Raw genomic sequence first — 14,353 nt, forward strand, 5'->3', positions numbered from 1 at the left:
ATACAATTTCAAGAAAAAAGTCGAAACGTTAGGAATAATGTTGAACTACAATTTCAAGAAAAATGTCAAAATGACGAGAAAAAAGTCAAAATGTCGAGAAAAAAGTTGAAATGTCGAGATTAATGTTGAAATACGATTTCGAGAATAAAGTTGAAACGTTGAGAATAATTGAAATACAATTTCGAGAAAAAAGTCGAAATGTCGAGAAAAAAGTTGAAATTTCGAGATTAATGTTGAAATACAATTTCGAGAAAAAAGTTGAAACATTGAGAATAATTGAAATACGATTTCGAGAAAAAAGTCGAAATGTCGAGAATAATGTTGAAATACGATTTCGAGAAAAAAGTCGAAATGTCGAGAATAATGTTGAAATGTCGAGATTAATGTTGAAATACAATTTTGAGAAAAAAGTTGAAATGTCGAGAATAATGTTGAAATACAATTTTGAGAAAAAAGTCGAAATGTCGAGAAAAAAGTTGAAATGTCGAGAATAATGTTGAAATACGATTTCGAGTTTAAATTTCGTCAATAAAGTTGAAATACAATTTCGTGAATAAAATCGAAATTGTACTTCAACATTAATCTCGACATTTCGACTTTTTTCTCAACATTTCAACTTTTTTCTCGAAGTGCATAATTTAAAAAAAAATCTTTTCTCCTGCCTGGCCCTGATACTCTTCCGTATCACATGTGCCAAATACACCAACATGTTTCTGTTGCCTGATTTGGGCACAATAGAGAGGAAGATCCCCAGGGTTCCTGAGACCATCAGAAAACCAAAACTAGGATGTTTCTACACTGGGAGGAAAGATTTTAAGGAATCAGTCTCATGCACTCAGTCTCTGTGTGGCACACATCTGCCCTCCCTTCTGCTCCTGCTGAATTATTACCTGAAGCCATGGGTGTGTGAGTTGCAGTGGCGGATGACACAGTGCTGGGGAGGCGGGGGGGCTGGGGGGGCTCGGTGCGTCAGAAGATCTTGAAACCTTTGAGCAGGGTGAGGGTGGCAGCGCGTCTCTTGCTCTGGGCTCTGGACGTCTTGACCGTGACCAGCTTGGCGGTGGCGGGAGCCGGCAGCTCCTTGTAGCAGGGAGTGGTGAAGGCCGGGAGGCCGAGCAGCGCTCGCTCCTCGCTGACGTACACCGCCCGGACCAGGTGGCCCCGCTCGCCCCCTCTCTTGGCCCTCCTCACCGCCTCGTAGAAGACGTGCCGCACGGAGAGGAAGTCCCGGCAGGCCGACACCTCGAAGAAGGAGCAGCCGAAGCGGGAGGCCAGAGCCTCGCCGTCGCTCTGACTCACCTGTCTGAGGGGGAAAGCAGGGTTGACATGTTGTACAGTTAAAGCCAACCAGAGCCGGTGTTCTGCCAATCCTTGCTCCCTGCCGAGAAATGCTACTTTGTCGTTCTGCGCACGCGCACAGTCGATTTTCAAAGTTTGATTGCCACACTAATCATTTCTTGCACGATGTAAAATTGATAATATGGGATGTTGAGTATTTGATCCTTCAAAATACACTACGCATGACATGAATGCATTACACTTTGTGAACATTATACGATAAAGAGAGAAAAAAAACAATTCTATCGCTTTATTTGATATTCATTCAGTCGTTCGCCTTTATTTAACCAGGCAGGGGCCTCATCTATAAAGCTTGCTTGCACAGAAAAAGCGCCTGAAAGTTGCGGAAGCCGCCATCTACGCAAAGCCTCGGATCTAAAAAGAAAAAACTAACCGAAAAATCTGCTTATCTTTATGGCAACACGGACCCTCCCGTAAGAATTTACTTAAGACACGGGGAACTGGCGACGCAGGCTGTGAGGTGGTGAAATGAAGCCAGATTCATGTCATACTCTTAGTAATGTCATCACATATCACAACATATATCAGACTTATAATAAAATAGCGCTGATCGTGTCCCTCTGTGTGTGAAGCCCAGCGTCAGTCAGGACTCTGGTGCTGCTGCTGCTGCAGCCATGGTGCAGGACACGCCGGGAACCTCGTCTTCACCCACCGCTTTAGGACAGAACAAATGAGGGGCTTCGTAGAGCGTTTAGGGGCTCCACGGAGCCCCTCATTTCTTCCCTAAAGGGACACAGATTTTTTTATATATATAATGAGTTTTACGCACGCGTGAAACCTTTACGTGCGGGTGTATGGTGCCTAAATTAGGGTCCCGCGTTAAAACGACGCAGAGCCTACGCCGTAGGGTACGCGGCGACACGCACCTATGCCGTAGGCTCTGCGTTGGTGTAACGCAGAACCATAAACCCGCCCTGAGCAGCTCTGAGGGGAGACGGGAGAGGAGGAGGGGGAGCGAGGGGTGAAGCGGGGCTGCGGGGCTGTTCTCACATAGTCTTCGCACAGGGTGTGTCCATGATTTGCAATTAATGGCTGATCCTACCGTTAGTTTTTAAACTGTAAAAAGTGGGGGGGACAAAAACATGATTTTGAAAAGACGGGGGGACGTGTGTCCCCCCTGTTGCGCCGGGGCACTCACGGCGTTCCGCGCAGCAACGGCGTGCTGCCACTCACTCGCTGTATTTTATACTATTTATTTTTCTACTTTTACTGTGACCACAAAATAATGTCATTTTCCTGTCCTCCACCTCATCCTCAACATTTCGATCTCAGATCTCAGTGAAATTTAGTGGCACGGTGGCTGGACACCCTCTCATTCATTCTGACGCCAAACAGGCTGCAGGAAGCCACTGCGCATGCTCAGCTCATCCATATGTATTTATGTTAAAAAGCGGGCGTGTAGAAGGCGGGATATGAGGCGGATTCAGCTGCGCAGCCTTCCAGCTGGACTGGGATTTATAAAGCGAACATTGCGTGCAAGTCTGTGTGCACATGGTTTTATTGATCCGGATTTTTTTTTGCGCCCGCCATTTTCGGCTTTTGGGTGTACGTGCACTTTTAGTATGAATCCTGCACACTCCATTTTAAATGAGGCCCCAGGTCATTAAGAACATTCTTATTTACAATGACGGCCTGGCAAGCGACAAGGACCACTTGGGGGGAAAGGAAGTGGTTTAGGGAGTAAAACACAGTAAAATTGTAGCTCTACAAAGGTAGAAAACCATTAGGTAGCATTTTTTGTCAAAGCAGCAAATAATGGCAGAACACCGGCCCAAGGCATAAGCGAACTAAGCAGCTGCTTAGAGCCCTCTGACCACTAGGGGGCGCCCAAGAGATAAAAAATAAAAAATAAAAATATTTTTTTATGTGAGTGATGATTCATACATTAACAAAGGTATGTTAATTATTGTACAAAAACAGAATAATTAATATTATTATAAACAATATTATGTTAACGGACTAGAGTAGACTACAGTAGTGCAAAATATGAATTGAAAGATTTTTCTGCAAATTTGTTAATCTGTTGTCTGCTTCCATGGTCTTAATCACGGTGGATTATAATCTAACTACAACAGAAAGTTCTTACATCTAGTTTTACAAGTGGGGTTATAACCATAGTTGTTTTTCCCGGGGTACGGAGGAGGAAACTCCTTCCATGTTCATTTCTGACCAATGAGAGACCAGTTGGTTCATGGCATTTGTTATCAGCTTTGAAACGCTACAGACGGTTGCCTTGTGAACACAAACACCACAAAAGAGCAACGAAACAACTGTATCGATTTAGCCCCTGAATCGGAACAAAACAAACGGGCCACAGGTCTGAAAGCTCCCTAAATTATGCATTATGGTGTCCTATGTTGTCTTGTTTTTAGGTAAATCCAGCCTGAGATACACGCACCCCGTCATTCCATATTTACCAAAAACTAAGAACAAATGCATAGAGCAGTTTGGAACATTTAAACCGGAATTAAGAGAGTAAGTCACGATCAAGTGTATTTATTGATCACCGGCACCTGAGTCATTAATCATGACCCAGTGAGCAGGGGCTTCGTCTGGAGTATTCACGTGTCTGCTGATACAATGCAACAGGGGAAAAGCATCAGCAGCAATCTTAGAGACGCAGCTGTTGCTGCCCATCTTGTGTGGAAGGTTAAAAAAGAACATTTGAAACCACTGAAAAAGAAAATTCTATTCAAATTCAAAATATATGCATTTGTATGTTACATAAATATGTAAACAGGACTTCAGTTGGCGTGTAAATCTTAATATTATTGACAATACAATTTAAGATGAATTCAAAGTATTCACATGCTGCTTGTTTGGAAACGCTGCTCGCTGGTGGAGGGTTTATAGTTTGATCTCGCTCCGGTCCTGACGTGGAAGACGACATGACCCGCTCCACCTCTCAGTCTTTGAATCTGGCTGAACTCCCCTGCATGACAAAGTACTCCGATATACGGAGTATCTGAGTCCAACGTAAGGTCACCCGGCTGGCAGCTCAATTTCTATCAGTTCTGAATTATGCAAGGGAACAGTGATCCAAAGCACACCAGTAAATCTGCAACGTGATGCCATAAAAGAAAGAAAAAAACAAGACGAAGAACCAGGTTGGAGCAGCTGCTTCGTAAGCCGGCGCACTAAACATCCATCAACTTCTACATCTGACAGAATAATGTCACATAAGACGACGACCCCGTCGCCACGCGACGACCCGGGTCCAAACTCCCTCCAGACGGGTCTTACCTGTAGTTCAATATTAATAACTGGCAGGGTTTCTGCTCACAGACATTTATCAACTGAAGCAACACAGAGTGTGCTGCCCCCCCTGAGGTCCACTTTAGGATCCTCTCAAACCATATTTAAGATGGTTTTATTAGTTTAATTCCTTTGATCATTTGAATGTTTTTGTTTATGGGCTTTTGTTACTTTAAATTTTACTGCCATTTATCATTATTGTATCATGTATAATATATTTTTTAGGCCTGTGTTGAAAAAAATCGATTTTCCGATTCTAAATCGATTCTCATATTAATTCCTAAAAATCGATTCTTATGTCTAAAGATCGATTTTTTTATAATTACATTTTCGCCCGGTGAACTTTAATCCCAGTAGTCGGACACACAGTTTGTCATGACACTCCTGAATATATGTGTGCGTGGTGACAGAATAATTTAGACAAGCTAAAATGATTTGTTTCCTGCATGAACTGTTGCAATTTCTTTCTTTTTTGTACTTTAAATGGATATTGAAAGGCCTGAGTTATTTATTTCTTAGTTATTTCACAACAATTATTGTGAAATTATTATTTCACTAGTTATTTTACAGTCATATCATTCAGGCAACAGCTCAAAAAACTGTTTTAATGACACTAACCCAAATCAATATCGGATCGAATCAAATCCTGATAATCGATTCTGAATCTTAAGAATCAGAATTGAATCGATTCTTCACATTTGAATGGATCCCCAGCCCTAATATTTTTCTATGTTTTATCTTTTGTTCTGTGATACACTTTGATTGAACTGTGCTATATTAATAAAGCTGACTTGTCTTGACCTGATACTTGTTCACGCTGAAAAGACGCCCTCTGCAAAGTGCACAGGAAGTACAAGTACGCAGCAGTCAGAGCGGTCAGATAACTGAGCGTGGACTGCTGAGCACCTCGCGTGGGATTGGGGAGGAAGAGAGTGCTGGACAAATGATTATCAAACGACGGTGCAGCTTTAAACTCTCATGACAGAGGGGAGAGTTTAAACACGTGAGTAAAACTGGTTTCATTTGGTTTGAGATTCAGAGCCGATGAGAGTGGGATGCCGGGAGTGTCATGGTGGTAGCGTGGTGGCTAGGGTAGCCAACTCCCTGAATAATAAATAAGGGACACCTCATCGTCAGGGCCGGCCAACCCGATTGCCTTCACCTTTCCTGGCGTGGTGAATTTTAGCCCCTTTTTTTGTGAGTGAAATGATTTTTTAACTATTTGACTCGAACCTGAATTGAATTAGATGCATATTTTTGAATCCCATGAACACATGGAAAACAAATTATTATCCAGAAAATCACTTTAATACAAAATAACACAACCCAGTCTCACACAAAAACGTACCCTGCCTACGTTGGTCCAAAGTGCAAAAACGTAGAGGGGCTACAATATTAGCCCTTGAAATGTATAACTGTTACGTTTTTTTAGCCCTTAAAACGTATAACTGTTACATTTTTCTGCCGATTCGTTTTGCGCCCAAGTCACGTGACTTTTAAGATTCTGGCCGTGATACCAACAAACATTTTTCATTTTTGAGTGAAGAAAATCAATATTTTGAGTTAGTTTCTGCATAGAAATGCGTTTTGATTACATTTCTAGCAATACATATTTCACTTTCATAATATTCACTCAGTAAATGTATATAATCTCTTGCTTGCTCTGGTTGCAAGGTTTTTTCAGATCTCGTCAGAATAATGTAAATCTGGAACGTTTTAAAAACGTGAAATGGTTACATTTTTGGTTGCTGTACACGCTGTGAAGAAAATCAATATTTTGAGTTAGTTTCTGCATAGAAATGCGTTTTGATTACATTTCTAGCAATACATATTTCACTTTCATAATATTCACTCAGTAAATGTATATAATCTCTTGCTTGCTCGTGGTTGCAAGGTTTTTTCAGATCTCGTCAGAATAATGTAAAACTGGAACTTTTTAATAACGTGAAATCGTTACATTTTTGGTTGCTGGACAGTGCTGTGAAAAAAAAAATCAATATCTTGAGTTAGTTTCTGCATAGAAATGTGTTTTGATTACATTTCTAGAAATACATATTTCACTTTAATAATATTCACTCAATAAATGTACATAATCTCTTGCTTGCTCTGGTTGCAAGGTTTTTCAGATCTCGTCAGAATACCCTGGCTACGTTGGTCCAAATGCAAAAACGTAGAGGGGTTACAATATTAGCCCTTGAAATGTATAACTGTTACATTTTTCTAGCCCTTGAAATGTATAACTGTTACATTTTTTCTGCCTATTCGTTTTGCGTCCAAGTCACGTGACTTTTAAGATTCTGGCCGTGATACCAACAAACATGGTGGACATTTTTCATTTTTGAGTGAAAAAAATCTATATTTTGAGTTAACAAACACGGTGGACATTTTTCAGTTTTGAGTGAAAAAAATCTATATTTTGAGTTAGTTTCTGCATAGAAATGCGATTTGATTACATTTATAGCAATATATAAATGTAGATAATCTCTTGCTTGCTCTGGTTGCAAGGTTTTTTCAGATCTCGTCAGAATAATGTAAAACTGGAACTTTTTAATAACGTGAAATCGTTACGTTTTTGGTTGCTGGACAGTGCTGTGAAAAAAAATCAATATCTTGAGTTAGTTTCTGCATAGAAATGCGTTTTGATTACATTTCTAGCAATACATATTTCAATTTCATAATATTCACTCAATAAATGTACATAATCTCTTGCTTGCTCTGGTTGCAAGGTTTTTTCAGATTTCATCAGAATACCCTGGCTACGGTGGTCCAAAGTGCAAAAACGTAGAGGGGTTACAATATTCAACCCAGTCTCACAGAAAAACGTGGTACAGGCTACGTTGGTCCACATTGCAAAACGTGGCCAATGTTACGATTTGCCCTCCTAAAACGTGAGATGTGAAACCGTTCCGTGGCTCATTCATTTTAATAGGTTTCGTTAGGTTTCGTTTCTGTCACGTGACTTTCAAGTTTTCGGATGTGGAGGAAAAATAAAATTGCTGCCATTTCTTTGATTCTCGGTCTAAATTGCAATATTTTAAGATAGTTTCGCCATGAAAAGCAGATTTTATCATATTCATAGCAAGAAATATATTTTGGTTATTTTACCCTCATTTAATGGATCTTATTGACGGAAATGTATGAACCATGTGCTTGTTTTACACAACATTAGTGGGTTAATTTCCTGCACACCAATTTTCATGTTTTTCCCTTCGATTGTGAGAAAAAAAAGAGTTGTTTCACGCTGAGAGCATCATGCCAGCCAATCAGAATCCTGGAAAAAACATCAACAAATGACACGTGTAACTTCCAGGCTGATTTATGGTTCCGCGTTACACCAACGCAGAGCCTACGGCGGAAGTGATACTAGTAGCTGATTGGCCGATATGTGATCATCATCATCATCATCATCATCATCATCATCATCATCATCATCATCATCACCTTCATCATCATCATCCTCATCATCATCACCATCATCATCATCATCGCTACCACCATCATCATCATCACCATCACCATCATCATCATCATCAGTCAAGTCAAATTGCACGTGCGAGGTCCCGTTCATCGCTGCTTGCAGCTTTAATTTATATATAACTATTTTAACATTTCTAAACACAAAAACACGAAAGTGTCCTTGATAATTCAATAATACAATAGGTTCATGTTAAGGACATCCGTTTTAATTAGTTCTCCTTCGATTATGAGATGTTATTAATGCTCAGTAGACACAGGAGGTTTGTTATGTATTGTTATGAGGCCTATTTCGTGTCTATTTTTGAACAGTTCACTAATGCTTTGAGCTAGGAAGCTGAAATTCTAGACTCTGTATCAAGAGGTGACTTTCATCCACTGTGCGGATTTTCAGATCTCTGTGACCTTCGGAAGTGTCAAAGGTCACCCCGTCTGTTGCTTTTCGGCCTGCTAAGACTATTTCGTGTCTTTTTTTGCATAGTTCACTAACGCTTTGAGCTAGGAAGCTGAAATTCTAGACTCTGTATCAGGAGGTGACTTTCATCCACTGTGCGGATTTTCAGATCTCTGTGACCTTCGGAAGTGTCAAAGGTCACCCCGTCTGTTGCTTTTCGGCCTGCTAAGACTATTTCGTGTCTTTTTTTGCATAGTTCACTAACGCTTTGAGCTAGGAAGCTGAAATTCTAGACTCTGTATCAGGAGGTGACTTTCATCCACTGTGCGGATTTTCAGATCTCTGTGACCTTCGGAAGTGTCAAAGGTCACCGCGTCTGTTGCTTTTCGGCCTGCTAAGACTATTTCGTGTCTTTTTTTGCATAGTTCACTAACGCTTTGAGCTAGGAAGCTGAAATTCTAGACTCTGTATCAGGAGGTGACTCTCATCCACTGTGCCGAGGTCCAGACCCGTGCGACCTTCGGAAATGCCAAAGGTCACCGTGTGTGGTGCCTTTTTCGTGCCTTTTTTGTGTGTTTTTTGAATAATTCACTAACGCTTTGAGCTGGGAGGCTGATTTTTGACTATGTTGCAATGCAGAAGGCCCTTTGCTCGGATTTTTTGGTCTTGTGGCTGTACGACTTCCACAGAGCTAGTTGGCATTGCAGAGGGTTTACAGAGTTGAGACTTGGCAAGCCCAATTTAAGCCCCATATGGAGGCCACAGGTCAAGTTTTACTTGGTTTGGTCAAATATTGTGGCAACGGTGTCTGTTCGAATGTTGGAAAAGGTGACGTTTCAAAGCCCCGCCCATCGAAAAGTACAGGTCTGATCTCCACCAAACTAACGTCTGTCTGATTCAGACTCCTAGCTAAAGGCGTTAGTGAACTATGCAAAAAAAGACACAAAATAGGCCCTGTTCCATTAGTCAGGAGGCTCTCAGAGCTAGAGGTTTCTACACCCTCCTAACCAGCCAGAACGTTTTAGAGGAAACACTGTTGCAGAAGTCATAGAAATCTGAATTTTGTATATGTTGTTCATTAAATGAGGGTAAAATAACCAAAATATATTTCTTGCTATGAATATGATAAAATCTGCTTTTCATGGCGAAACTATCTTAAAATATTGCAATTTAGACCGAGAATCAAAGAAATGGCAGCAATTTTATTTTTCCTCCACAGCCGAAAACTTGAAAGTCACGTGACAGAAACGAAACCTAACGAAACCTATTAAAATGAATGAGCCACGGAACGGTTTCACATCTCACGTTTTAGGAGGGCAAATCGTAACATTGGCCACGTTTTGCAATGTGGACCAACGTAGCCTGTACCACGTTTTCCTGTGAGACTGGGTTGAATATTGTAACCCCTCTACGTTTTTGCACTTTGGACCACCGTAGCCAGGGTATTCTGACGAAATCTGAAAAAACCTTGCAACCAGAGCAAGCAAGAGATTATGTACATTTATTGAGTGAATATTATGAAATTGAAATATGTATTGCTAGAAATGTAATCAAAACGCATTTCTATGCAGAAACTAACTCAAGATATTGATTTTTTTTCACAGCACTGTCCAGCAACCAAAAACGTAACGATTTCACGTTATTAAAAAGTTCCAGTTTTACATTATTCTGACGAGATCTGAAAAAACCTTGCAACCAGAGCAAGCAAGAGATTATCTACATTTATATATTGCTATAAATGTAATCAAATCGCATTTCTATGCAGAAACTAACTCAAAATATAGATTTTTTTCACTCAAAACTGAAAAATGTCCACCGTGTTTGTTAACTCAAAATATAGATTTTTTTCACTCAAAAATGAAAAATGTCCACCATGTTTGTTGGTATCACTGCCAGAATCTTAAAAGTCACGTGACTTGGACGCAAAACGAATAGGCAGAAAAATGTAACAGTTATACATTTCAAGGGCTAGAAAAATGTAACAGTTATACATTTCAAGGGCTAATATTGTAACCCCTCTACGTTTTTGCATTTGGACCAACGTAGCCAGGGTATTCTGACGAGATCTGAAAAACCTTGCAACCAGAGCAAGCAAGAGATTATGTACATTTATTGAGTGAATATTATGAAATTGAAATATGTATTGCTAGAAATGTAATCAAAATGCATTTCTATGCAGAAACTAACTCAAGATATTGATTTTTTTCCCAGCGTGTCCAGCAACCAAAAACGTAACGATTTCACGTTATTCAAACGTTCCAGATTTACATTATTCTGATGAGATCTGAAAAAAACCTTGCAACCAGAGCAAGCAAGAGATTATGTACATTTATTGAGTGAATATTATTAAAGTGAAATATGTATTTCTAGAAATGTAATCAAAACACATTTCTATGCAGAAACTAACTCAAGATATTGATTTTTTTTTTCACAGCACTGTCCAGCAACCAAAAACGTAACGATTTCACGTTATTAAAAAGTTCCAGTTTTACATTATTCTGACGAGATCTGAAAAAACCTTGCAACCACGAGCAAGCAAGAGATTATATACATTTACTGAGTGAATATTATGAAAGTGAAATATGTATTGCTAGAAATGTAATCAAAACGCATTTCTATGCAGAAACTAACTCAAAATATTGATTTTCTTCACAGCGTGTACAGCAACCAAAAATGTAACCATTTCACGTTTTTAAAACGTTCCAGATTTACATTATTCTGACGAGATCTGAAAAAACCTTGCAACCACGAGCAAGCAAGAGATTATATACATTTACTGAGTGAATATTATGAAAGTGAAATATGTATTGCTAGAAATGTAATCAAAACGCATTTCTATGCAGAAACTAACTCAAAATATTGATTTTCTTCACTCAAAAATGAAAAATGTCCACCGTGTTTGTTGGTATCACGGCCAGAATCTTAAAAGTCACGTGACTTGGGCGCAAAACGAATCGGCAGAAAAATGTAACAGTTATACGTTTTAAGGGCTAAAAAAACGTAACAGTTATATATTTCAAGGGCCAATATTGTAGCCCCTCTACGTTTTTGCACTTTGGACCAACGTAGGCAGGGTACGTTTTTGTGTGAGACTGGGTTGAATAACAAGATGAACTGAATAAAATAAGTATCTTTCTTAAACAGAAACCTGTCCTGTTTAACTTAAAATTGTATAAATTAATATAAAACAATAGAAAGAAAGCAGAACATCCATTCTGTAATAGTGCACATTTTTAGTGCAATAACAAAAGTGCAAACAGAAAGTTGTAGTAAAATAGAAAAAAATAACTCGATACCATTTTCCATTGGCATTTAATGATTATTTTTTGACTCTCACAGTAATACGGGTCAAAGTGCTTCCCTTATCAGCTCCATACGGGACATGTACCTTAGTTTATAAATACGGGACGATTCTGTTTTTCAAGGGACGGTTGCCGCCCTAGCGGTGGGTAAAGCAGCTGAGGAACCTATCAGCCCTTTCTTAATCAAAGTTCGGACTCGTGTACTTCATAGTTCATAATTGGCAAATATGAGTCGGGGTGATGTACTTTGGAAGATGGGAGCATGAATTTCAGTCTTTCTGCAACTGGAACAACACTTACTTGTGTACTTAAACACGCAGCAGAGCAAGGAAGTCTTTAAAAATGTATCCAATTTAATAAAGCAACCAAAAAACACTCTGAGCATTAATATGAGTCAGAATAAACCTGGACTCCTCCGGAAAGTGTTTATCGCTGTATACTTTACATGAAGTGTTTTTAATGGGATTTATCCTTTTCTGTTTCAGCTTTATTATAAATAACTGAAACTTCAAAGAAAATGTTAAAATACGCTCTATGCTGATAATGTAATGAGATATTAAGTTAGAGGCAGTAAATTCTCACATGAAAACATCTGAAAGATTCAGATACATTCTGTTACATAACGACAAAGTTATAACCATCTCTTTGACTCCTTTATCTTCCACTTTTACTTCTGCTTGTTGATGAGAAATGCATTCTGCTGTCTGAAGTCTGCACAAGTTTCCCCTGGATGCCTCCTGGATGGGTGGTGGAGAAACATCCAGGGATTAAAACCTGTCTAGATGCAGAGTCTGAGTTTGAGCAGGACTCTATTCATATCCTAGCACACACAAAGTGCTATACTGTGTCTGTATTCATGAAAGTATGTCCCCTGGAACATATCCAATGATTGCTTCAAGTTATTGCTACTAAAAGTAATACAGATTATTACATTTTTTGATATGGCTTATTTTGTACACAGTGCTTCTGCTTTGTCACTTTGTTTCTGTTAAATAAATAATAATATGGGATCACACTAGAGTCTGTTATTGGGATTAAAGGTACATCATTCGACTGGTTTAAGTAATTGCTATCTGATAGATTCCAGTTCGTAAATGAAGAGTCTTCCTCACATACCAGACTTATGGTGCTTTTCCACTAGTACCTACTCAGTGGCTTCTACCCGCCACGCCCCCGTCTTGCGCTTTTCCACTACGGGCCGAGGCGGGTGGAGCCGTGCCAAGCAGATACTTTTTCTGTAACTATCCTGCCGAGGTTCTAAGCGTGCTGAGCCGGCACTATATCTGATGTCAACACATTACAGGCCACTGATTGGTCGGGGGCGGGGCCGTCAGACGTTTGAATCAAGAAGCGGGAGTCAGCACGAGCGGGAGTCAGCGCGAGAGCGACTCGCGGCTCGCTGCGATTTTATTATAAAGCGCAAACGTTTGTTTGGTGGTCCAACTCTGAGGTGCAGATGTTCATAAACCTGGTGCTGAGGAGAGAATTAAAAAAGGGATGTAGACGGGCTGTTTTACTCTCAGCCGCTCGCGGCTCCAGCTGATTTCTGAACAGCGCCGACACAAACAAAGGGATTGCGCAATCGAGTACGTCACAGCAGCTTCACCCCAACCCGCCCACTTCTCACCTGGCTGTGGAAAAACAAACGAGGACAAAGCGGGTGGAGCCGGGACGAGCCGCGCCGAGGCGAGTCGGGCTGAGTAGGTACTAGTGGAAAAGCGCCATTACTGTAGCCACGGAGTTCCGCAGGGTTCAGTGTTTGGACCAATTCTTTTCACCCTATATGGGCTTCCACTGGGTGTGATGGCGTGCCATGCATTTCCATTGCAATGCTGATGATTATCAGCTATACTTGTCCTCCCAACCGGGGGAAACTAACCAGTTGGTCAGGCTACAAGCATGTCTTGAAGACATAAAGACCTGGATTACTCACAACGTTCTCCAGGTAAATTCAGATACAACTGAATTTGCTGTATTTGGAACATATGGCGCTTTTCCACCAGCACCTACTCGGCTCGGCTCAACTCAGTCTGGTTTCTTTTCCACTACAATTCAGCACCTGGAGCAGAAGTAGGAGGTTGGAGTGAAGCTGCTGTGACGTATTAAATTGTGTGATCTAAAATAAGAAGACAACAACACTAAAGATGTAGAACCTGGAGGAGATGATAGATGTGCTGCTGGGTCTGTGGCTTGTGTTTGATATCAAGTTATAAAAATGAGAGTGAGAGAAGCTTCAAGTGGCAACGCTTTTTAATGTTAGTTTGTCACTGTGCTGCTGAAAAGTCAGCTGGAGCCGTGAGCAGCTATGAAGAGACAGAGCTCCTGGTAGATCTGGTCGTTCCTTATCGCCGTCTAGATCCCTTTTTAATTCTCTCCTCAGCACCAGGTTTATGAACATCTGACCCTCAGAGTTGGATCATGAAACAGACTTTTACTGCCATTGCCTGTTGAATAAAATGAAGAAGCAGCGAGTCTCTCTTTCTCTGATTTCCTCCTCCTGACTCAGACGTCTGACTCCAACCCCCCGACCAATCGGTGGCCTGTAGTGTGATGATGTCAGATACAGCCC

The 14,353-nt window shown here is 40.5% G+C and overlaps 1 protein-coding gene across 2 annotated transcripts in view; it reads right to left on the bottom strand.

Annotated features, from left to right (window-relative positions):
• Positions 1-14,353, bottom strand: part of rasl12 (RAS-like, family 12) — a 32,662-nt gene that overhangs the window by 2,585 nt on the left and 15,724 nt on the right. For both annotated transcript variants that reach the window (XM_061737016.1, XM_061737008.1), the window contains exon 5: positions 891-1,303. In XM_061737016.1, the coding sequence (XP_061593000.1) occupies positions 970-1,303 (334 nt within the window). In that variant the 3' untranslated portion in view covers positions 891-969. The remainder of the gene's footprint in view (positions 1-890; positions 1,304-14,353) is intronic.

Source organism: Cololabis saira, chromosome 2 (assembly GCF_033807715.1).
Source record: "Cololabis saira isolate AMF1-May2022 chromosome 2, fColSai1.1, whole genome shotgun sequence".
NCBI classification, from domain to species: domain Eukaryota; kingdom Metazoa; phylum Chordata; class Actinopteri; order Beloniformes; family Belonidae; genus Cololabis; species Cololabis saira.